Source organism: Lepeophtheirus salmonis, chromosome 1 (assembly GCF_016086655.4).
Source record: "Lepeophtheirus salmonis chromosome 1, UVic_Lsal_1.4, whole genome shotgun sequence".
Lineage (NCBI taxonomy): Eukaryota > Metazoa > Arthropoda > Copepoda > Siphonostomatoida > Caligidae > Lepeophtheirus > Lepeophtheirus salmonis.
The window spans coordinates 27,495,928-27,523,462 of NC_052131.2; the positions used below are offsets into that span (position 1 = coordinate 27,495,928).

The 27,535-nt window shown below is 31.3% G+C and overlaps 1 protein-coding gene across 1 annotated transcript; it reads left to right on the forward strand.

The window, feature by feature from the left end:
- Window positions 1-285: 285 nt before the first annotated feature.
- Lrt (Leucine-rich tendon-specific protein) lies at window positions 286-18,063 on the forward strand. Its single transcript, XM_040716958.2, has 3 exons — window positions 286-767; window positions 12,857-14,062; window positions 16,218-18,063. Exons 2-3 carry the CDS (start codon window positions 12,901-12,903, stop codon window positions 17,345-17,347), a joined length of 2,292 nt encoding a protein of 763 aa, XP_040572892.1. The 5' UTR covers window positions 286-767; window positions 12,857-12,900; the 3' UTR covers window positions 17,348-18,063.
- The last annotated feature ends 9,472 nt before the right edge of the window (window positions 18,064-27,535 follow it).

Consider the following 27,535-nt stretch of genomic DNA (forward strand, 5'->3'; position numbering starts at 1 on the left):
AATAATAATATTCAATGAAATAAATATAAAAGACGAGAAACGATATTTTCTTTGTGAGCTCATTTAAGAACATAAGCCATGATGCTGCTGCATATCTAAAAACTCCAAATAAATGATCAGTTATGTACAGCAGCCAAAGTACAAAGCCTTTTTATTTAAGCAACCTACGCACAAAAATAATTAAACACAGGGTGACGAGAAGAAGAATCCAGTGTGGATTCAGCAGAATGAAAAGAACCACACGACGTTTCCTCCTCTGATGATCGCACTGTTTAATATCTGAATATTCTTTTATGTATCGTCGTCATGCATTCAAACACGGTCATACATTATCATGTTATTATTATGAGTTTGAATGAATTAGAAGGAAAAAGCAGTGTAACAAGGAGTGTTTCAAGCCAGTGAGTGCTGCTCAAGTCATTTCGATACAAGTAAGCTACTACTATATACTTCGTAGTACTAAATCCATCTGCTCCTGCTACAGCAAGCGAGCGCGGCCATCATCGTGCCTGCGTCAAGCTGAGTGAATGGATAGAAAAGGAAAAGAAAATCCCTTTTACATGAAATATTTACATTGGAGTCAGTTTGTGATATTTTGTTGAGCTCGTAGTGTTTCGTATCTGTTTCCGTCATTTTTGTATATATCTATAATTATTTTGTTACGCTTATTTTAACTGTAATTGAAGAAAAAATATGTATTTGGTTTCAACTTGATACGAGGAATAATAAAGAGCCATCTCAACTATTGAAGAACACAAAATTCCCATGTAAGTAATTTTGTATTCCATTTGATAAAATAATGGATGTCTACGATATAAACAATTCCTGATTCTTGTATGCAAATAAAAATCTTCTTGTTTATTAAACAGCTTTTTTAATTTATAATCTACGATCCATTCATAATTCTATCTTACAATGAAATAAATAATTATTTGTTGGAGAACGCTCCATGAATTTTAAGTGGTTGTGAAAAATCGGTTTTTGATCTCCGAAACTGATTTGAATCAATTTTCACCTACATTTGAAGGTTATGCTGTGTACAAGTTGCAATTTCTATGTTTGATAACAATTGTATTTAATAATATTATGTATTTTAATTACCTATTATTAATTAGTGGGAAAATTTCCTTTTGATCGAGTAATATTTATTTAGGAGAAATGGAACGGTGGACACTTAGATTTTCTAATGTGCCTCAGAACACTTATTAATAAGTAATTTTCACTCCTTTAAAATATCCCCCATCTAATGGAATTTCAATCATTCTGATAATATTTATCAAAAGTCTGCTCTGAATTCTTCATTTGATCAAATGTTTCATCCCAATTTTTTGATTAGAACTTGTAAATATAAGACTTGATAAATAATTTATATCTTACCTATAATCTACAAACAATTTCATACTCCTCATCTTCTAGGAGCGACAATCAAAACAGGTGGATTAAACTACATGTATTTATATATCCACTCACATAAGTACCCCCTACTTTACATGCTGTTGATTAATGAAGTTGTTATTATTATTACAAGTGTATCAACAATGTGTTACTTGTCTTTTCGAAAATAAATAAATATATGTAACAATCTACTGATTAAAACGTCAATTGATTGATCTGAGGGTTTGTGTGTGTATGTTTGTTGCCCCAGTTTATACTTTAAGGACGTAAAGTTCCATCAGAGAGGGGATATAATGTGGCATAAATGAAATGAACTAACACAAGAAAAAAAAAACTATCTTGAAAAAAATTTGGAAAAGGAAAAATGCCAATTATTTTTTTGATCATATCTTCTATATTAATAGAACAAAGTTAGTCTGTATGTATGAAAAACATTCATATGGTACACTTTATATAGTGCTCCCTGTGAGGAGAGAGCGTCCTGAGTGAGTAGCTACTTGTGAGTGTGCTCATGAAAAACGGAGAGTAATACCAAGGATTTGTTGGGGAGTTATACTTTATATTATTGAAGCAAAATTTGTATGTTCGTTGACTCCTAATAACTCTAGGCAAGGCTGGGTACTACCAGTAATGTATATATATATATGATTCAACATTTCATAGACATTTTGGTCAACTATAGGCTTTGTATTCAAATTTGGGGTATAAGTTAAGATAGCCAAAAATTTGACCATATTTTATAACTATTATTGTATTTATAATAGTTAATTTGGCTGCTATGTGGTCTTTTAAGCATTAAATCTATCAATTTCTAATTTTTTTTATTGTTAAAATGCATTTTTGTTAATTTGTTTCTAGACTCCATTTTGAGAAAAATCATTCTAGATTGTTTTTGTCCTGACGGGTCGTAAATTTTTATTTATAATAATGATTAGAATACATCAAGAAATACACGGTTCAATTAACTTAAAATTTCCTCCTTATGACAATCCGTGTTAAAAAGAGAAAATATTCGCTACATAAATAATTAGATTCATTTCTTTTATCTGTCTTTATTTTTTATAGCATTGTTCAAATTCTATTCTATTTTGTATTCAAGTTCAACTTTTTAAGAATAAATTATGAATAAATATTTCTTAATTGGAAATAACTCTCTTACTAGTAATATACGAAATCCTAAAGTATAGAAAGACAAACTAATATATTTACATAATGCGTAAGTAATTTAAATTCTAAAACCATGTTTGTTTGGTATAAAAATTTTGCACCTGCCATTGCTTTTTATGGATCTATGTTATTCATGTTGGTATCTAATATAAATACAAAATGATTTATTGAACCGTATAGCAAAATATTATGTATAACTATTTTGAAAGAGTTAATTAACTTATTTAATAATAGCTATTAATTTTATCTTACGCATGATATTTAATGTTTATCGTCTTTCATTAGTATTTTGTTAAACGCTTAATAATAAGTCGTCTTAAAGTGTCTGTTTTTTTTACCCGCAAATGTGTTTGTATAAAGTATTTTTTTATCTTCCGCCAAATGGTGTATATTAGTGTTGGATTTTGGTCTGAAAATCCTAGATCGGTCTAAGACCGAAATAGTTTTTGTTAGACAGAACTAGGTATGTCTTTAAAGAAGTTCTGTTACAAACGGTTTCATAAAAAAAAGTCGTACTAGATCTAGACTTATTTAGAATTATGTGCAAACGAATATTATAAATGAATTGTTGATGACATCATGTGTGTTTTCCAACTTTAAACATTGGTTAAATAACGACATATTAAGTGGAACTGGTTTAACTGTGATGGGAAGAAAATCGGTTCATTCTTTGAAAACAATTAAATTTCAGTCCACGGTTTTAGATCGTGGTCTGAAATAAAATTTATGTCTAAAAAATCAATTAAGAGCAAACCAGGGAAAAATCTGTCTCCGATCCCATTCTCAACATAAGTGTATATCTATTTGTATCAAATATATACCGTAGTATCATGTTTCTACTCTTTATTTATGTGATAATGTTCTTAATATACACGCTGGTGATGAATATTAGTTTATCCTTTTTCATCCTATAGAAAAATAAACGTTGGATAAAATCAGGGAAAATGCAAAAAAAAAACAAAAAAACTTCACTAATTAAACAAAATCAATTAAAATATTTTCATTAGAAACATGTTTGTCTCCCCGTTTTGTATGTATTTATCAATATATGCATGTTTTTTTCGTCATGTATGTATGTATCTTAGATGTTAAACGTATTATCATCATCATCCCTTCTTCAACCCTAAAAACATTCATTTACTAATAGTTTGTCTTTTAATACATGCGTATATAAACATTATAAGTATTTCTGTATACAATATATGCCTGCTTTTCTCATTCAAGTGCCAGTCAGCAACTTATTTTTATATGCTTTATAAATCTGCAATCGTAGATTGAAAAAGGGAAATTCCTCTCTTTGTCTTTAGTTACTTAGATAGATATTACATTGTCGGGTTAATACTTTTTTTCGTACACAAAGATCTTTTCTACTGGGAACAATTAAAAGTAGGGCTGCCGAGTCGTGGAATCGAAGTGAGGAGTTGGAAAATTTGTACAAAAATTATTATGATTTATGTAGATAAAATTTATTTCTAATCTAAGGCTTACATTCAGGGATCGTAAAGTGTCGATCTAAATGGTTATAAATTATAGGTATTAAATACTATTAATTTATGACACTTGAAAGTAAGCTTACTTATTAGTTTACTTTACGAATTTTAAACGTGCTCCATAGTCTATACAATCACAATTTTGGAACAAATCTAAAGTCTAAATTATTATACTGGGTAACCCATAGCCACTAGCCGTGCAATTTCATTATTTAGTCTTGTGAATAGTCCGTAAATTATGTTCAGAACTTATGAATGTATTAGCAATGAATATATTTTGATCCATTTCATTTGTTGTTCATCTTGTTCAATATCATATATTCCAAATATTTACTTAATACTTGGCACAATTATTTACTACATATATCTAGTAACTACCTACAGCTAAAAATTAAATCTATGTTTTATAGTATTTAGACTCAAATTATTCAATAGTACTTAAATAGGCTATAAAATATATTATCATAAAATTGTGGGTTGGAGTTGGAATCTGTGACATTCAAAATACTGGAGTTAGAGTTGAAGTCGAGCATTTTATTTACCGACTCTGTAGTCATGAATTTAAAAGGCCTCTCAGAATATTTTTGGCGTGTTAGATACAATTTTATTTTATTTATTTCATTGGATTTATTTATCAAAACTTGAGTTAATTAGGCCAGTAGTATATCGTCTGAAGTATGATGCTATGATTCAAAAATTCTACTGTTATATTTTTTAGTATTTTGTTCATGAGTAAAAATATTGTGTGTTTGTAGACTTGATAAGTTAATAAGACCAAAATGATTTAGTTTGCAGTTTCCTTATGCATCTGGATTCATTTTAGTTCGAGATCTTTGATTTCAACAAGAGTTAAATTTAACTATATTTCTTATAAGGGAAGCTGTAAATCATTGAGCCCATTTTAGACCCCTTAAATGATTAAAAACTATTTGTATATTTATTTTTACAGATAAACCAAATTCTAAAAAAATATTAAAATACAATTCATTACAAAATTCGACACAATAGTACCTTTTTGTTCAGATTAAAATGGCATAAGATACCTCAAACACGCTTTAGTCAGTTAAACAGCGATTTGCGCAGGGAAGTAAAAAAATTAACTCGAAAATGTTACATTATAATGGATATGGTTGATGTATCAGAGGAAATTTTAACTTAAAAAAAATAAATATATATATATATAAATATGACCCTTATTTTTAAGAGAAGTAATGAGTTCATTTTTTCTTTATAATGACCACACAAGCAGGACATATTATCAGCAGCAATAATGTGTTCATAAAGAGACAGGTTGTGACATGGTAGGGGGGATCTCGAAAGAATGATTTTTTTTTTTTTCTAAAAAAATGTTGCTCGTTAAAATCAATGGATGACTGTTGTAGATTTTTTTATTGTTTGGCAGTAATGGTTCTATATATATAAAATATGACTAAAAAAATCAAAGGACATTCCGATTATGAAATAGATTGCAATTTTCACATTTTTCAATGGGATATATAAATGTGATACGGCAACAGAAAAACCTTCATTCTTATTTTTTATTTAATAAATAATTGGCGATGTAAAAAGTTTTCAGCGTTTTTTCGCTTTATTTGGACAATAAAATTAACATATCCGATTTAGATGGTTCCAAATGGTTTTTTTGTAAAATGAATAAGTGCAAACATGCCGGTCCAACTCGACGATTTCTATTATTTTATCGTCATTTTCGACGTCCGTATTACCAAAACGGTATCGTTGGTATCACCGATTTTCTGTTGTATTCGATACTGTATTGGGTCCATAAACAGTACAATTTTTTTTGGCCGCCTGCTCCGCTTTTTGACCTTCGTTGTAGTTAAACTGAAGAATGTATCGAATTTTCAATTTTTTAATTCAATTTTGGAAAACTGTTACACACAACTAGCTTCACCGAATACAAAAATGTAAATGAAATTTTTTTTTAGGTTGCGCTTAACTTTTAAGTATAATTTAGGATTTTTTTGATGCAATGATTTAATCGTTGGATGTAGCTCGCTAAAGATATCTAGCGAAAAACGCTCAGAACTTTTTACTTAACCTAATATTATAAAGGACTTATTTGCGATGCCTCTCAGGATTAATTATAATTCTTAAATAATAATTTTTAATTTCTATTAAGAAATAAATAACTTTATATTCAATTTTTTGTGAAGTTGATGGACTACCTATGTAAAAAAAAATAATTAAAAAAACGTCATTAGTATTTTTATGTGACTCTTTCTTTCATAAGTCATAACAAAGTGTGTATATGGTGTGAATAACCCTCAAATATGATTTCAGTACCTTCTTCCCCCCGCGTTGTAAGGTAATGAGATAATATATAGAAGACGCTTATACCTACATACATACATTCAATGACTCAATCTTATTAAACTTTTTTTCATAAATGAGTAAAATATTATTTAAATTCCGAGGCTGTTATTTTGTTAAACAACCTTCAAAGCCCACGTATTATTATTTTCATACATTTGTACACCTATGGATAAGTATATTGGTACAAAGGTATATAATATATGATTAAACAACATTATTGTATTTGTCTATGTTGTAGGCCACGGATGATTCAAGCCAGTTAGAAAGAACGCTTATTGACTTTTCCATTTTTATTTCGTTAATTTGACTAATAAAGGGAGTTTTTTTTAATATTCGTTCCAGAGTTTTTTGACTCTATGAGTAACCTTTAGTCATCATACACATGCACAATGAACCTACACACTAGTGTTGTGACTTGTCCAATTTTTTCTCCGGTTTGGTATTAAGTTATTTTTTCTAAACCAATATGGAAGCTCCTTATAATGAAGTTAATTTAGCCAAGATTTAAGTCAAATTAGGGGCCTTACTCTACTTGTTTTCAAAAGTTTTCTTGTTCCAAAGAAGATTGATTAAGTTTATGGTTGTTTTTCATCCATGGGATCAGCCTTAGCCATAGTCTTCTGTATCACTCACCCTATCATAAAGATTATTATTACTTATTCCTCTGTTGGTCACATGCCTATCATGTCTCTCAGTAATTCCTCACAAACTTCTGTAGGGATTTCGAATGTTATAATGGTTTTACCTCATCTTTAATATTTTTCAACCCCAATGATTATGTATTTTTGTTCTAGCACTCGTCACATTCTTATAAAAAAGGTCTACCAGGTGGCCTAATGAAATCTGAACACTTACTAATTCAATAATTAATGAAGATCAAGTGATGGAAACTAATTCATATTTCGATATATCAAATCACTAACAATTACTTACAAAACAAAACAAATCTAGCTGACGTAAAGCTTAGAAAATGACACTTGAACGTGATCGATCAATTTCCATTCACGCACTCTTTGACGCTCCAGTAGCCCTGTCTATGTTGTCATCAATTTGGAGAGCTCTGTCAATAACGTCAAACTGGACCCGAATGAGTTAAAGAAAACAGCCCAGACCAATCCTCTCAAGTACATGAGGGCCCATCAAAGAGACTCTATTTTTCTGACCAGACTTGCCAGAGAAATATCGAAAAGCTGGTGGAAAGAGCATTGCGGGAATGGAGAGGCCAATTTTGACACCAGCAATGAAAGAAATCATCACCTTTGTTGTTAGACTCTTTTGAATGAGTTTTTGAGTTCTTTTGAGCTCTGTTTGGACACTATTGGCACCTTTACAACGCTGAACCGTCTCGACGATACCTTTCGGGTGCTTGTTGAGGAAAAGGCTTGCAGTGTGCGTATTCTAAGCACCAAGGTCATCAAAGCCACTATCAGCCAGCACTGTAACGCCATGACATCTGGAGCGGGTGCCAAGCCGTCCTCCACCGCCTGGAAGTCATTACGGGGGGCTACATTAATGATTAAGAGAGCTCAGACATACTTATATATATTTATAGTATTAATTTTATTGAAATTATATTGTTAATTAATAAATTATATCTTGTTGTATTTTAAAATTCAAAGTGTTCAGGTTATAATGGACCACTCCGTATATTTTTCCAGACTGAAAGTCCCACCGTACACCAAAGTTTATTTATTATTGGACCGATCAATATCGATTTTTAAATCGAATGGGTTAAAATTAAAACGGTCTCAGACGAGTCTTGGATTTCCAGATCAAAGCCCAACACTAATATGTACATACGTATGCAATATACTTTTAAAAACATGCCTTTTATTTTTATTTTGTGGCTTCCTGCAAATAGAAATATTATTGTTGTTGTTCTTGAAAAGGAAATGGGTTCTATTCATCTTGTACACACAATATATATATATATTAAATGTGAATACAACGCACTCATTGTACATATATGAAAATACATATATTTTTTACCATGGGGGTAAAGTGTCAACATCCTGGATGTGTACATAGTAGATCCTATACAAAAAAGAAAACACAGTTAAGAGTATTTAAAAATAAGTAAAAACGTCAAAGGGGATCTCCAGCTGGAATTCATACTTATACAGTTATTCTTATTATCCGTATTTATATAGATGGATAGATTAAAGGACACTACCTACCCACCACCTTTCCTGTTCTCATGGGAGGAGACTTACCATTCATCATAAAAACATAGAACGGAAGAGTCTATTTATAACTACATAATATATAAATATGTAACGTGAAAAACATTTTTTCTATTTATAATACGTATGAGTCAAACTTATGTTTTCGATCCGACAAGGCTCTGCGGTAATGATTAGTCCTGAAAATCCAGTGTAGAATGTGCATGGTTAAAAAAAAAAGATGGTAACGTGACAATTTGAAGGATTTTAGGAGGAGAGAAAGAATAATGCTCATGACGTTTCATTAGATCAGCTACAATTAGCTATGACGTAGAATGACGAAGAAAGGATATAAACAAATACATTTGCTAGAATATCGATCCCCAATTCTACTCTGAGTCCAGCAAGGACTTACAATTATATCTCTGCAATAAATCCTCAGGGTTACGCTCCGTCTTTTATGAGCACACACAGTTGTTCAATCAGGTATTGAATATAAAATAAATATATTTCAATTTAAATATTTCACATGGATTAGAAATTCATGAATAATATTACCATATTTTGCCTAAACTAATGCTATTTTAAATGTAGAAGGTTCTCCTCTTTATAATAGCAATTCCTTTTTCCCCCAAAATCATATAACAGGCAGCTTAATTCAGGATTACAATATGTCTTGCTCCCGCCTTCTCGCGCTCTTTTTTCCTTACAAAAATGTCAATTCTAACTATTACATATCTTGGAAACCATTTATTTTTTCTACATACGAATGAGTCAAACTCATCTTTGGAGAGCTATTGGCCAATAATTAGGTACATATTAGGCAACTACTCTCATTCTAAGAATTTTACTATTTTCTGGATATCCCTAACTCACTTTTTGCCTTCTAAATACATCTTTCTCACGTGCATCACATAAAATCATATATATTTGATACTAAATTTGTCCTGTTAGTAGCTAAAAAAAGTCGTCGTTTCTATGTGTAGGTAGGATATAGGAAAAAAATGTCTTGTTGTTATTTGAGCTGTCTGCTCTCAAAAATGTAAGTCAAATTCCGACATCTTTTTAAAACATTTTTTCATCTTTTTTCCCCCTCACTCTTCTAAATATATATATGTATGTGTGTGTATGTAACTCCTTTTTTTCTCAAGTGATTGCTTGATTTCTTAGGCTACAGGTTTACGTAGTGGGGTATTAATAATTATTATAGAAGTACAAAACAAATACATATTATAAACCGGCTTGTTGCATTATAATGACGTAGGTTTAGGGAGAAAAAGAGAGAAAGAGAATAATATGTGCGTAGTCACAAAGAACTATTATAGGTCCATAATATCATAAAACCATAATTATTTTTTAATACATAAATCCTACAATTAGTTTGTTTCCTGCCTAAGCTAAGAGTGGGTGCAAGACGGGCCATATATGTATAATACATGCTCTCTCACTAATCTTATGGATTAGGCATCTCATCATGATCATCTCTGACAAAAATGTGTTGTTGTTTTTTATCTTTTAATACTCAAAAATATATGTTTTTTTTTTACAAGAAATATAATATATTTTTGTTTTATATGATGACTATTGTTACAAAACGGTAACAAGACAGGCATCGTTAACTGTCAGCTCATAGATATGTAGGTACAATGTAATTACAATCACGGAAAGTCAAACAAATCGGGTGTACGCATTAACTCACCCTTTTAAATGAAAAGAGTAAATTTTCTTTTCTTCAGCTGTTTTCATTATTATTTAATTCTTGAAGATTCTTTTCTAATGCATAAAACATATTATTAATGTTTATAAAACCGGATGGAACATTTACGGGAGGTCATAAAAGACGGAGAGTAACCCTGAGGATTTGTTGCAAAATTATAATTGTAAGTCTTTGTTGGATTCAGAGTAGAATTGAGGATCAGCGTCAGAGTAAATCCTATCAATGTCTTTCTCCCTTCCCTCCTCGTCACAGCTAATTGTAGCTGATCTAATGAAACGTCATGACATCTAAGCCGATCTCTTCCAAAATATTCTTCAACTTGTAAGGGCTACCGTGTTGATTTCTTCTTTTTTTTAACTTGGCCGAAAGGCTCCCAATTACCATCACTCTGAGCATAAATAACTCATTTTTTATTTTTATTTTATAGAAACAAATGTTCCTTTTTTATTCAGGAAAAGCAGGGCCAGTACTACAGGGGGGATGACCCCCTATGAATTCGGAATAATGGGATGTAAGTCAAAAAGTTTGGATTATTTTTCTAATGACTTTAAAAAAGCAGAATGTTTGGATTATCTTTTGTAAGGCTTGATCTTTTTAACACTCAACTTTCCAAGAAAAAGATTTTGCACTGGCCTGATGAAAAGATCAATAATATATCCCTTTATTATATATCAGACGCGTTTACCTTACTAATACAAAAGTTATCAGTGTATTTTCTTGTCAAATGTCAATATTTATGCTTCTTTTACCCTAATCAGTGTTCTAAACGTTGATTGGTTGAATTTGGATTAACTCTTATTAGGCTAGCCCTTAACAATTCACAACAGTCATTGAATGCTTTATTTGGGAAGAGTTGCCTAATTACTAACAGATTTTAGGCCTTTTTTCTGTTTCCTTTTGAAGGAAAGATTGTGAGATCCAATAAAAGTAACTACACTACGTATAATATGTATCATTTTACATTTACATCTCAATTGTGTAGCTTCTAAATTAATTATTCCTTTTACATGGGTCAAATGTTTTTTTCTCAACACTTTTCTCGTCTTTAATCCATTCAGAACATAAATAATTGTAAAAATCTTGATATTCTATATGGATTTCCATAATCTATGAAATTGATTTTATTCAAAATTCACTGTTTTTCTTTGACAACCATTACAGGTTGGTTCATTTAATTAAATTAATAATATATCATCTACTATCGAATGCCTTCAACATGGCGTACTTTTCTGTTAATTATACAAACTGTGACGTTAATAAAAACGTTCTCTAGCAGGTATATAATGTGTATTAATGTATAAAATATTCGTCATCTTCTTCTTATGGATTAGACATCGAATGTGGGAGAGTTGCTTATTAAAAGATTTGTATTTGTATTAGTTGGAGTAAGGACTTGAAGGCGTCATTAGTTGAGTCATATTGTGTAGAATTTACTTTGCTTCAACATATTAACATATACATTAACGTGTGTATTTCTAGAATACAAGAGTTTGTTGAAGTTGTATGTATTTACACAGTAACGGGTTTTCGATATACAAAGGGATATGTAGGTAGAGTTGTTAATTTTAAGTATTTATAAGTGAGCGATTTTTGTAGTCGGGAAACTGAGCATTTAAAAAAAAAAAATTCCCAAAGCTGTTATCATTATTCTTTTCTTTTTGAGGGGAGAACATCTAAGAATATTGTACGTATAATTTTGAATGACTGAGAGTAAGACTGAGGATTTTTTAAGGAAGTTATACCTATGTGTAATTCCTTGTTGGGCTCAGAGTATAATTAATGATCAACATCAGAGTAATTCCTGCCTACGCTTCGCTTGTTACGGAGGGAGAATTAGAAAAAAAAAATCAAACTATTTAAATGTTTTGGAAAAGTCTATAGGTATTCAGAAAAAAATTTGAAAAAAAAAATATGTTGGAAATAAATTTTCGTAAATTAAATATTTAAAAAAACAAAGAAATAAATTTGTGTAGAAAAAGGTTTCAAAAATCCAAAGCTATTCACAAAAAATTAAAATTTTTGGAAAAAGGTTTTAAAAGTCTTCAGCTGTTCACAAAATTTTTTGATTTTTGACTCTGGCCCTCTTCCTACTATTTCTTTCAAATTTACTTAGGGGTTACTATTTCATTTTTTTTACTTCTATTTTTTTTTAAATACCGAAAGTGTTTAGAGCTTGACGGATATCCTTATAAATATTATCCATATTATTTTGTTTGGAAATGAAGTGTGAGTCATGTCTTTTGTACCTTTCTATTCATTCATTCAAATTTTCACTATTTATCTCTTATGAATGTATAATAATTTGTGGAGTAAAACGCCCTAACATTATAGCTATTAATATAACATATATGTAATACTTATAACGTATTTAATCTATGTATAGTGGGCTTAGTAACATGCCTACGTACTTTCATATATAATATGCACTTATAACGTCAATATTAGGAAGATTTGTATTTGAAAAAGTGAAAGTTTGACTCCGTTATTTTCTGCATAAATATATTATTTGTGTATTTATTCTTTAATATAAATATGTATTTAAGTTTTCCTTGAGCCTTGATTATATTAATCTTTTTTTTTTGTTTTTGCAGAAACATGAAAACTAAAAAGTGCTACAAGGATTGCTAAAGCAGAAATGCTCCAATGCTCTTGGATCTTGTCGTCGTTACTCCTTCTACTAACGACGGCAATTGACTTGACACTAAGTGTAGTTCAAGAAGACTTAAAAGGAAGTCTAACACGAAGATGCCCCAAGATCGATGTCATTCGCTTAGAACAAAATTGCGAGGTCAATTGCAATTGTCCTTACAATTACGATCGTGTTCTCCGTTGCGATGGAGAATGCACTCACTCAGACATTGTTCCGGATGTTTTAAAGCGTCTAAGTGGAAGTAATGCATCAATGTTGGATCTCTCCATCCGTAAATTGCCCGCTTTTGTTACGCTTGGACAGTTTGAAGGAATGAGGACTCCTCCCTCTGGTCTAGTCGTCTCTACGAATGGTGCTATGTCTGGAATTAGCCCTCATGCATTTCAAGGACTTGAGAATAGTCTGATTACATTGAGTTTAGTGGGGAATCTCCTAAGGAGCCTTCCTCTTGCCCTCTCTTCCCTCACTCGTTTACAAACCTTGGACATCTCTAAAAATGCACTCAAGTCTTTAAAAGTGAAGAAGAAGAACGGCCTTGGGGGACTCTCCTCTCTAGATGCAGAGTCCAACAACCTCAAACATGTGATATTTCAAACCCAAATGAAAAATTTAAAGAAACTCATTCTAAGAAATAATTCTCTCAACTCGGAGACTCTGTCATACTTCATGGAGAGTGTTGGGATTCATTGTCCCATTGTTGAGTTTATTAATTTAGAAGGAAATGCCATCCAAGGGTCACTCACTCCCTCTCATTTCCCAGTACAAGTTGAGTCACTCCACTACCTCGACTTCTCCGGGAATATGATTGCATATATTCTTCCTGGTACATTTGCAAATTTACCAAATTTAAAAAGCCTCAACCTTCAGAGAAATGCTTTGGACGTCATAAGACCAGGTACTTTTATTGGCTTGAAAAAACTTAATATATTGGACTTATCCCTGAATCAAATACGAGTGCTACATCGTGAGAACAACGAGCTCAATGCTCTGAACAGTTTCGACGTATCAAATAATAAACTTTTGTTCTTAAATGAGAACTTTGCGATTGATGGAATCAAAACTTTGGATCTTAGCAACAATTCTATTACCTCGGTTACTATAGATTCTCTGGAGTCTTTGAAGAATATTAGTGTTCTGAGTGTTAAAAGTAAGTTGTTTGATTCTTATTTTCTAGTTGTTACTATGAACTTTTGGTTACATTATAATTAGACTTTGACAGAAAGTTTTTTTAAGGCCATGAACGACCTTTTTTTTTTCCACAAAAAGTTGGTTTTTTGATGAAAAACATAAAAAGATTCAAATGATTAACTAAAAATATTGAAATTTTAATATAATTTTTTTCGACTAAATATTTATAATTTTACAGCAAAATTTTAATTTCAACCAGGGCCAGTTTTAGTGTGAACAAGGCGAGGGCAAAGATAAATGTGCAGCCCCTTTATTTTCTTTCTTTTTTAAAGATTTGATTTTTTTCGAAATATTGTCGCTATTTCAGAATATGAAATGCGCCCGTCCCCTTTTCTCAAAAGGACATTTTTCTGGAATTTTTCTAATAATTTTTATCAATGGACATTTTTTTATTAATCAATATTTTTCCCCCACTTTTATAATGACTTTTTAAAAAATTGTTCATCTTTTTTCAATTTTTATGGTCATAAAAGTTTCTTCTTCATTGTTAAAAGTTACATTTTTGCAGAAATCTATACTGGGGGGATGGTGGGGGAGCACCTGTTCCAGGTCACCCAGTAAAACCATCCTTAATTCGAACCCGTAACTTATATACATTTTATTCTTATGTACGAAGCACTAACTTTCGCTCATTACCTAGATAAGGAAGGTTTTGTAACGTAATATTAAAAAAAAAAAAAGAGTAAAATATGAAAATCTAATTAATCATTTTTAACATTTTTAATTAGTCTACAATTACCTTTACATTTTACATACCTTGTAATATTTTTTTGGTTTTTATCGTGTAAAATTAATATTATTTACAAGAAGACAGAGTGTTGTACTAAAAAATACTGGAACGAAATTTTTATCAGCAATCAAATTTTTTAAATTTCTCTAGACATGCACGTTCTGATATGAAACTCGATACTGAAAGATAGTACTTAAATGATTTTTTTTTTTTTTTTTTTTTTGAAATTTTGGAAATGAAATGATGTATAAATTATACAAATATAGAATGAAGAAAGATAATCTCTGAAGTAGAATATTTCATAGAGAAGAAGGGAGATGAAATTTTTATTTTTTCCTCACTCCCATGACTCTATTTTGACTTAATTAAAAGCAGGATGTATAATATAATTATAATTTAATGAATAATATTTATTATTTAATGTTTTTGAAGAGAAGAAAAGATACAAAATATGGTTGTAGCGGGTTCTACATTCCATGCCATGCCTCGTCAAACTTTTTTACGAAAAAAGAATATATGTACATTATATATTTTGTGGCTACAATAGAAATTTATTATTGTAATCGTGATATTTTTAACTTGTGCACTTATCCCCCTCCTCTCTTTGCAAAAAATGTAATAAAGTTATTTTGGAATCAATTAAACCTCTCTTCATCCTGGACTATTCATTCATATTCATAATTACCCATTGAGGTGCGGTGGAGCGACAAGTCTATGATACGTTTGCTCAATTTAATGTTGTACTCACGTAGTCAACCATGTAACCGGAATTAATTTCCTGTTATGGTCCAAGAAACTCTCTACAACTTATTAGTTACTTATCTTTTCACTTATTACTGGTATTAAATTAAATGAATTTCATTTTGAAATTATACTTTTTTTTGTTAAGATTTATATTGCTATTTTTTGAAAAAGTAAATGCATATTACATACATATATAAAAGCAAGGATTAATAATTATAACTTCAAAAAACTGTTAGTTTTTTTTTTAATAAGTAATTTATTAATAAAAATGGGTGGTCCTGAGCCTTCACTGCCCACTGATAATATGTACCTATAAAATACCTAGATAAGCATTGTATGTTTGTAGTTTTTCTACTTAAAAAGCCATTTTAAAGCTGTTCGCCTAGCTCTGTCAGCCATTACTCCCTAGAGGGAATTGAATCGAGTGATTTATTTATTTATTATTATTCATTACCCTTTTAACAGTTTTAACAACAAGATCTTTCTATCTCGCATAAGAGAGGAGCTCAAACAATAACTATTTGATCTTTTAACCCCCTCTTAGGGGGTGGGGAAGACGTACCCCTAAGCTTTATAAAAAGTGATACTCATCTCCACTGTTTTATTATTATTATAATTATCAGTATTTTTTAATTTACAGATAATCCTTTAAATTGCGTCTGTGAGCTCCATTACTTTCAATCCTGGTTGTCGAAGCATGAAAGTTTAAACCGTCAATCTCGTAATTCTGCCATATGCAAAACCCCTCACGGGTTTTCCGGAGAAGAACTTTTATCTATAATCAAACTCTCTTCCACCTGTGATAATTCAAACTTTGATTATCTTGATGAAGACGAGAAAAAAAACGACTCTTCTTCATCGTCGCCTTATTCGTTCAATAATGGAGAGGATATTCAAGTTTCGGAGAGCGATGAAGGACTAGTCGTTGTGTCTGTGAAGAAAGCAAAATATAAATGTGATAGAATATCTGTATTCAATACCAGATTCCAGGATTTAGAAATATATTCCAAGCCTGTCCCCCCAGAGGACTGTCTCTACGGCAATGGATCCTTTAATATTAATCCAGAGTCTGCAAGAATACAAATTGGGAAGTCGTATACTATTTGTATGACACTCCGTCGTCCGGATTTTGCACTTGTTCGACATTGCAGCTCTCCCTTCTCTCTCAAGATTGACTTCAGTGATATTCAAATACAATCTTTCAAAGCAGGGATTGTAAGTAAGGGCGTCGTTTATGTGGACTACAATGTGTCACTCAATTATTATGGAGATTGTGGCGTTTGGGTCCTCATCAAAAGAGAGACTCAAACCCTTACGAGTCGACTTCTGCGATGTAACTCTACAGAAGAAATATTCTCGAATCTACCAGTGTATCCGGAATACAGGGTATGCTACTCTCTAAGATTAAGAGAATTTGAATCCGCGGATAAAATGGATACTTGCACCATGGCCCTTATAAAGCCGCATGTCCTCTATTTCACCTCCAAATCCACGATACTTCCTCTTGCATTGACGCTCATCTTTTTAGCCGTTGGCTGCGCAGCTTTAGTCGTTCTTTATTTTATTGTCAAAGGCTATATATCAGATAGACGAAATGCCTCACTTTTTCATCGATCCGGCTTAAAGCCCCCTCTCAGTGACTTTTTTGAGTGTTTTAAAAGAGCTACTAGGACAAGGACGGCTCATAGGGGACGGAGTTCCTCTTCATCATCCGCTCTTTACTTAAATGGAGTGGACGAAGAGTCAAATAATGATGACTTTGAATTTTGAAAAGCTGGGGTAATTGGAATACAATGCAATTATTTTATATTTATATGACTTTTACTTTAATACATGCCGATGAAGAGAAGAAATTTTGCATATGACAACAGATATGTATTTAGCAGTGATGATGACCTCATTATCATCATCATCTGATGGTTCCCCCCTCAAACTTTTCTATTTAATGTATGTACAAATAAGGGCTAAAAAACTACTGTTAATATGTGTGTTTCTTTCAATGAATATTTATATTTATTTTCTTCTCATTAACCAAATAATATTACAATATGTATGTATCAGTAATTATGTTCTTTTTTGGGTACAAAAAAATTATTATACAAAATATATTTTCACCTTTCTTTGAAATACTATAATAAATGTGACCCCCCTTCAATTCAATATTATTATTATAATGACGATTAATTAATGAGACTTAAAAACATTTTGAAGAAAAATTAAACATTGTACAATGGATTTCTATTTAAAAAAAAAACACGCACACACAGACACGTAAAAAAAGAGAAATGCTTAAAAAACAATTGATAATAATAATGAATTAATTATTACTACTTTGTCCTAATTATTATTTTAATATGTGAAGACTGTTTATAGACATTTATATATATAAATATATCAATATATATTGCAAACCAATGGTTTCTATATTTTGTTAACGATATTTTTCTGTAATAGAAAATGAAATATAAGGAAAAAGTTTAACCAAATTGAAGGATTTTGGTGTATATTTTTAAAATTTTGTCATATTCATTTGAAAAGGCCTTAATTGCATCGAATGGTTCATATGATTCCTATTAGGTTATTTATGCATGTATATGAAAGAGAACAAGATTAAGGTTGACTGAGTCATTATTTTACTGAGAAACCAGTTTTTTATGGTTAGTTACATCGAAGGTATTAGTGGGAAAAATAAAGAAAAGTTATATAAGTTTTTCAATAAATCATCATTACCGATTCCTTGCATCGAATTTTACATTTATCTGCGTCATTTTGTATTAGTTACACGGTATTCTCATACTCGCATTGAGGTGAAATTACGTAATGTTGAGACGATTCCTTTTCCAGTCTTTACTGTCGTGAACAATAAGACCAATATTTTAGTCGATAAATTTAACTGCTCTCAAATTAGAAGTTAATCAGTCATAGACAGTTTACCACCAAAAACGTAGAATGTCTCCTCGAAGTAATGTATGATATTATTAAATTACAATTGACATCATTAAAATATTGGCCCAGGTTGAAGTTGTAGATCTATGAGACCAAATTTTTTCTCAGAGATCGGTTTGAAAAGAATATAAGGGATATTCTGGAGCAGTTCATAATTTACAGAACCAACTGCAAAATTAGTAATGACTTTCTTGAAATTACGATTGTCTTATGAGACCTGTGACCGTAACGATGTCTATATATATTTTGAAAGATCGATGGGCAATTTATTTCTGAGAACTTTGTATGATATAATCTTCAAAGAGAGATTTTGTGATTTATAATGTTTTACTGCATTTAAGAAGGAAAATGTCGGGATAAATTACATTTTACACATTTAAGATGTATTTGTATTTATGTAAGTGTAATAGTGTCCTTGCAACAACAGAAAAGGTGTGTGTGCGATCTCCCCTTGGCAGGTGTAAGTACCAAGAAGGCTGCAGAGATTGTTGGCATCTCCTTCTGGACTGCATACAACATAAAGTAGTCAATTATAGGCTCACGTAGTCTAGAAGAACCAAAACTTATGCAGCAATAAACTGATAGACTTCTGGTTTTTCTTAATGTACCTTGACCTCACTTTGTAGTTTATGGCATGTTAGAGGAATTGTGCACTGCACATCTCCGATTCACTTCGAGCTGCCATTTTGACAGCGGGATGGGCCATGGACTCATCCTTCAATGTCAAGAGCTGTCATTTTGTTCACCCCCGTGTATTGCTAGTATTGCTTATTACTTAGGAGATCTTTTATAATGAAATATAGGTAGCTATAGTATTGAAACATATTTCCAATTGGTATTGAGTTGTCTTTTCTTGATTCCATAAAAATCACAATTTTCGTAATTTAATCTTGCTATCGCGATTTTTGTCACCATTCTTAGTATTCCTTCGTGACATTTCCTCTCCTCCAAACAAGAAACATTTTATGATTATAATAAGTTTTTAGAAATAATGTATCCATTTCAAGTATTAAAATGATTTATGACTATTAAAAATTCCCCATTTAAAAATTAATTCGAATTCTTCATCTGTCAATCAGAATTTATAATTAGCCCTACAAATCATACCATAATGTTAAAAGAGTATAATACTTTATTATTTCTTGTGTTGGAAAAATTTGCTTCTTAAACTGGTTAGTATTTGAACGAAGGATTGGGTTATACCCCTAATAATTTGAATTAATTAATTAAAGGGTAGCCACTAGAGTAAACTATATCTATTTCCTGTAATTCACAACAACATATTTTATAATGTAGACGTATACTATATGTACAGAAAACCTTGGTCATATCTCTAAAGATTATCAATTCTCTATAAGGAATAAAGTGCTGATGCGTGGTTGAAACTGACCAACGTAGTTAAGTTTCTTTCCCAGTTGAATTTTTATACATTTTAGCAGTTGGAATATACTCAATGGTATCCCCAAAATATAAAAACTCCTCTGTATTGGTCAAGATTCTACTCTTGCTTTTTATATGTGTTCTCTATTTGGTAAACTCGAGTTAAAGGTGTGAATATAACAGATCTGGTAGCGAAATTGGTATCGGTATTTTGATGCTGTTTCAAGTTAAATTTAACGCAAACATGCCATTACTGCAGGATTTTTGGGTGAAGCAGAGAGAATAGCTCAGAAGTTTGATGTTTCTTTTCTAATAAACAACAATTTTCAATTTTTTTGCTCTTTTAGAAATTTGAGAATACGACGTGTATTTTATCACGAAATAGTACTGTATATACTGATTCTAATACAAGTTTCAGGGAGTCCACAGAATAATCCTAATAATATTTATAATTTTTTTTGAGGGAGTTTGTTTTTGGAAAAATCCACAGTAAAAAAGTTAAATTTTTTGGCAAAAAAATTCAAAATCTATAACTGTTCACTAAAGAATATTTTTTTTTGTAAACAAATTAAATTTAAAAAAAAAAAAATCAAATAATAAATTTTTTGGAGAACAATTTCAAGAACCTATAGCTATTCGCAGAAAATTAAATTAAATTTTATGGAAAAAAATTGAAAAATTAAATAAAATTTCAAGTGTTAAACTCTTTAAAATGAAATTATTCTAGTAAAAAACAAAAATTCCTTTTTTTTTTTGGCTGGGGTCTACAGCCTTTGTATTTATAATAGTACCGTGTTCTATACGTCACTATCATGGTACAGATTTACCGAACATCATTAATTCCGACTATTATATAGATATTAGTACCATAGTTAGAGAAAGTGGTGTAATTGGCTAACTAACTGGATAATTTCTACCCTTTTTCAGAATAACCCTCCTAAAGTACCCTCCCTCGGAGTGCTCCTAACATAAATAGATGATTGTAAAAATTTATTAACAATTCTTAGAAAATCTTTTATAGTTGTCACTAGATGATTTTTTTCTCTAATGACCAAATATTAAAACTGAATTAAGTTTTGTCGTGTAAAATATTTAACGTGTTACATTCCAAAGAGTTTACATCGAACACAAATATTTAAGAATTTTTATTTGTGTTTCACAACCAAAAATTTGACATAAATTAAAATGTTTTGTCATCCATCAAAAGTTCAATTGAATCATAATGATTCTGATTAAAATGTAAAAGTTTGTAGACACTCATTTTAATATAAATAACGTAACAATTTTTTTTTATAACTAATTTGTTACCATTGATATTTATAAAAATTTAGTGAAAGTCTTTGGAGATAACTCGTAATTGGAGTATACATTCTTGTAAAACCTTCGATATTATAATTAATTCAAAGAAAGTTACATTTGATACAAATATAACAGTTCATAAACCTTTGAAAGGTTGGTGTGTCCTTCAACATTTTGTGGAGAGAAGTATTCATGTGGTAGAAAAAATTTAAAATTTAATTGTTCTACGATGTCATCTTTGGGTCAAACATTTCAGTCAAATTTTGAGTAAAGGCAAACATTAACTATTTACAATAAATTATTGTTATACACATATTTCTAACCTATTAATTATATTAATAAAAATATTTTTTTTCTTCAAAAGTCACCCTAAAAAACAAAAAGAAAAAGTAACGTAAAAAGATTTTGATGATCTGTGTAAGGCCTGCATTTTTTTATACAGACTGTGGCTGCTTTAACAACGAACTTTGAGGACCTGCAACAGCTGTGCTAACGCTGTTAGGACGTTGTTTGTTGTCTAGGTGGCAGGCTGGAAGTGCTTGGCCCAGTTAAAAAAAATGGGATCAATGAACGATCCCTAATCTGGAAAAATACAGACTGTCCTGGTTTCGATCCGCCCCAGACGAGACAATATTGAGATTGCAAACTTCTTAAACCTGGACAAGTTCCTTTTTCATGGAGGATCAGGAAGGAAAGGAATTGGAATTGACAGCAATAAAACGTTGACATGGTTGTCATTTTTTTAATTTTTTTGTTGGACCAATTTTTTGGTCTCCAAGCTGACCGGACGTCAACCCCATGAACTTCTTTGTATGTAGTTGTACAGCACTCCAACATAGCCTCCTGCAATAGAAAGTTCCAATTAATGATCAGGATCCAGGACGAATGGTAGAATCTGCCAAGGGAGACTGTCAGTAAGACCTGCTCCTGTTTCTGAAGTCGAGTCGAGGCCATAATTGACACCAAAGACGATTATTTTAATAATAAAATTATTCAGGTTTCATTTGGTATTGGTTTGTATTAAAATTAGACAATTAGTCAAGGAGAAATCCATTTTTAATCTTGTTGGTTGTTGAATGGAGGTTGCACCCTGTATATATTTTCAGAGACGGAAAAATCTGAATATTTCTCAAAAATTTCCGTAATAAGTTCGTTCTTTTAAAATTTATTGACTAAACAAAGAATGTTTGCCTTTTTTTAAACTTGGCTGAAATGTAATAGCTAAAGATGACAACGTAGAAGTATGAAATATGGCATAGGATATTTTCTTACTAAATAAAAACTTTCCTGACCATCTGTTAAAGAAATATAAAAAAGAAGTAGAAATAGAAACCGGCCTATTCTCAATATCAATGAAGTGTAAATTTATTTTAAAGTGAATATGTAATATTGTTTTAAATCAAGGTTTATCAAGAAAACTTTTGAAAATGAATAAGTTCATATGATTAAATAAAGAAATATTCAATACTAGTTCTAGACAGTATACCAGTACTATAAAGGTAACGGGTACTAAAGAATGTATTTAAAACGGTAGTCTACAAAATCGATATTGGAATCGGTTCTGGCAACGTTATTACATCATAAAAAATTGTCTCAAAAATAATGTGCCCGCTTTTCCGATATTTATAAGCTAAAAATGGCAAGAAAACGAAACAAGAATAAAAATTATCTTCTATAAGATCATAAAGTTCTGATCAGTACACTCAAAACGGGTAAAAAAATATCAAGTGGTCCATTAAAATCTGAACACTTTAAAATTTAAGCTTCAACCAGATATAATTCAATAATTAACAATAGAACTTCAACAAAATTAATAACATAAATAGTAATAAATGTGTGTTTGAGCTCTCTTAATCATTAATTTAGCCGTCCATAGCGGAAATGATGACTTCCAGGTGGCGGTATAAGGTCTGGCACCTCTTGCGATAGTAGTCCTTGTCATGGTGTCCCGGTTTTGGCTGAAAGTGGCTTTGAGGGCCTTGGTGTTTGGATGACAGACACTCAAGGCCTTCCCCCTCGATATGCATCTAAAAGATGTAGTCAAGGGAGTTGGCATTGGGACTGTAGGGGGGGGGGGCTAAAAGTGTCAAAAAAGTGTTCATAAAATTCATTCAAACAAGTCTTGCAACAGAAGAGATGGGTTTATTTTGTAAATAATTGTTTATGCTTTAATATATCGAAATATGAATCAATTTCAATCACTCAACCTTAATCAATTATTGAATTAGTAAGTGCTTACATGTCAATGGACCACCCGATATTAAGATAGTGACAACACTACTCAATAGTATTTATTGAATAGTCGTTATTCTTGAATATATATGATGTTCTACGAAGTAACATTCCTCATTCATATAAGTACATACATACTTTTATTGGCCTGTATAAAATGTCAATAAGAGTTAAATAAAAATAAATCCATTTTTTGCCTATTATATAAATACTCTTTCAAATTGGACTCAATAAATATACCCTTATGGTATACAAATAAAATGTCATGATATACGAGTATCATTAAATATCTCAGTATTAGACGCCAAAGTATATTTTATATTACAATTGAATATTCTAAAGTTTCTCATACCCAAAAATCTAATAAATAAATGTTCAATATAATGGACAAATCCGACAATTATTGTTAATGTAACGCACCATAAAATGCCTCTAATGTCATACGTAATATTACAGCTCATCAAAAGGTATTTTACATATTTAACAAAAACTTTGAGCCCCTTTTGAAAATTAATATACAATATTATTTGAAGATCAAAGGTTATGATTCAAAAAATGAATAGAGGTATAATCCATCTTATCTAGTGGTAAACATTTTATTATATTCAATCCAAAATGACATTGGTACAGAATCATGGAGGAGGACAACAGGACATCTAACATCTGAACAGAGCAAGCTGAGACAGTTGGAAAGAGGAACGAAGATTCCAAATTTCATCAAGGCTAAGAAAAATTCGGGGAAAGTTTGCTTTTTCTGATGAATTTTTTTTACCGTTGATGCCACTGTGAATAAGCCTAACAGCCGAAGATCCAGACAACGTTTCAGCTTCTGTGAGAATGTTTTCAGAACAAAAAAATCCAGCCAGAACCATGTTATTGGGATTTGTGGAGTCTGCCTTCCCATTTTTGTGGAGAGGACGGAGCGGCTCAATATCAGATGCTTACATCGAACATCGACTTAACTTTTGGCTTCCCTCCTCTCCAGATAGGAACCCTTGGACTACTCTATCTAGGTGTGTCTGGAGGAAAAGGTGTGTGCTAATACTGTGCTAAAGGAGTGTCCAGTCTAGGCTTCCGTCGAGAAGGAGTTGACCAAGGTCGAGTCTTACTATATAGTCAAGGTCTGCAAGGAATTTAGGCCTCGTATTGAGGTAATTATTAGAGCTGAGAGCTCATATATTGAATGTACCACAAGATAAGATCAACCCTGTATATTAATTGGTCTGAATCTAATAATAATTAATAAAACATCGTTACACTTATAAACTGCATTATCGCAAGCAAATTTGTTTAGATCCAAATAATGGTTGTTAGGAGAGTACTTGAAATTATTATTTTTTTTATTTTCCCTCTTCCCTAAATATTTTGTAAAAGATGAAAGAAAAAAAAGAAAAATTGAAAAATAAATAAAGTGATCAAAAATATATTTTTGATAATAGTTTACGTAATCTTCTCTTTATTGTTGCTTGAATGGCAAATACTATATATAAATGTATGTAGATATTCATATGAGGTACCTAAATACATACATAGGTATATAAAAATAATGACGTATTGTGGCTTGAAATACCATACCTTGAAATATAAAATATGCTTTTTATTCATACGTATTATGAATATATAAACGTGTATGGTTATCAAATGGAGAGGAAACAAAATCTCCAAATAATAATCATATAATTTATTCAACAGAAATGAAGATGTACTTTTGGAGGACAAATTGATGCCTCATTGTTGACGAATGATAAACGACTTATGATTAGAAATAAATAGGTATAATTTCATGGAAGTACCAATAATTTCTACCAGTTTTGTTACTAAAATCGGTTTACAGAGTGGCAGTTTAAGATTGGCGGGTCGGAAAAATCATTGTATTTCATTGATAAAGAAAGCATGGAAAGGTCATCAACCAATTAATCCTTCTTTCTTTTTGATGACTTTCTTCACCCTCCTGGGAAAGTAAGTCCGTAGCAAGATGCACCAGAACTCTAGGATATAAAGTTTCCCATACAGATTTTACCTGTTTGATTAGCTTCTCTTCTGATGTGCAAGGGGACAGACTATTACACTTATCCTTGATGATGCCCCTCAGATTTTCGATTTGATTCAAGTCCAGGCAGATCTTAGGCCATTGGTCTTTCTTTCAAAGGCCAGGTATATGCTCAGAACATCACTTTGAGTAGATTTTAATGCATGAGATGGAGCAAAGGCAAATGATCAATTTTTCGGGTCCGAACTTGGAGACTATGGAAGAAGGAGGAATATGGGAGGAAATTTTCACTTTTTCAGAAGCAAGTAACAACAACTGACACAAGTTTTTCGTATAACTGTTTGACAAGAATGTAGAGTACTACAACAACAGTTTCTTAAGATTATTTTGAATTAACAAGAACAGATCAAGCAGTAAATGAAAAAGATTGACAAATTGGAACCCGACAGTATATAATTGTCACCCTCTAGGTATTTCAATTATTGTCGGTACTTTGGTACTCAGATGTTTTTTATTGTGATGTGGATACTTCAGAAATTAGATGACTTTATTATCATGGAAATACTTTGATGGGAGTGGGGGCGGGAGTTAAGTAAATGACAAAATATAAGTGCTAGTAAAGGTATCCGAACTACCTACTTTCTCTCATCTCTAGTCCTTTGATCACAGTGAAATAAGTGAGCTAGTAGATATTTCAGCCAAGTTCATAGATGAGTTTTAAAAAAAACCAAAATTTTATTCAGAGGTATGTCTCCATAATAAAATAGTTAAAGAGAGCCCGAACTACAGAAAAAAACAAAAACATTAAGTGGTCTGAAGTTTACACCTGTGGCGAAAACTTATGCTAGAGCGCTTAAGAGAGAACAAAACATCAGTGATGCTTCAAAGAAAATAAACTTGAACACAACGTTCAAGTGGGAAACTTTCGTGATCACCTTGAAAAAATATAGCAATGTAAGGATTTTTAACAACATTAAAATGAAACAAAGTTGTGTTTAAATGCAGCTCTATTTTTCAATTACAATATGAAATAGCCGGCACTCAAGCCAAGTATGGCTATGGTTATATCTCTATCTACACATATGAACCCATAGATATTAGTCCAAGGACAAAATAATTTAAAAAAAGTATGTGCGATAGAAGTGGAGAATCCAAACGGAAATATCCTTGAAATAACGATGAGAATGAAAGGAATTGGGAACTTTGAAATCGATAAAAGGAAGATGATAAAAATAAAGGAAATTAATCAGTTTAAAAGGGTGAAAAGTTGAAAGAGTGGACTAGTAAATTCGGAGAAATAACTGACTCCTATCCTGAAGCAAACCTGAAGATCAAGACGCTGAAAAAAAATTTAAAAAATATAAATCAGTTTGGGGAAGCCGAACTATATATTTGAAATTCATACAGATCCCTATACTATCTCTCAAATAATGGCTGCTAATAATAACTTCGTAAATCTAAGATTTTCTGACGTACGCCTTCAGTGTCAAAACTGTATCCACTTAGGACATGCACTGGTAAGTTGAAACGAAAAAAGATTGCAGGTCCAAGAATACGAATAAGTATTGATTCAGAAAATCAAAGACCACGAAATCCAGAACTCTGAGCCTCAAGAAGAAAAATCATCCGGGACAAGCGAAGCTAGAAAACATACTAGTGAAGCTAGTATTGCAAAGGAGGACAAAGGGTCAAACAACTTAATGTAGTGAATTGTGAAGATGTAAATACTGGAAACTCGAATTCCATAAATCCGGACAAAGAAATCTGTGTTCCAGTTTCACATGAAACTTTAGAAACCGAGAATGACGGCTTACAATCTGTTAGCAAAGAAATCTTCAGCTTACCCCTGTTAATAAAAAAGATGAACACTTTAGAATTTCATCGAACAGCGAAAGTTCTAGAAACGCTCTTACTGCTTAAACAAGAAGTAACATCCTGCCATCCATATCTGGATCTAACTCAAAATGAACTATATCTAACTCACAATCTACCCCGTATACATTATCTCAGCCTCATAAACAACACCGAAAAGAATGACCGTATCAATTCTTACATTAAATGTTAACTCGCTACAAAACATTAACAGAAAATATGACCTAGCCAGATTTCTC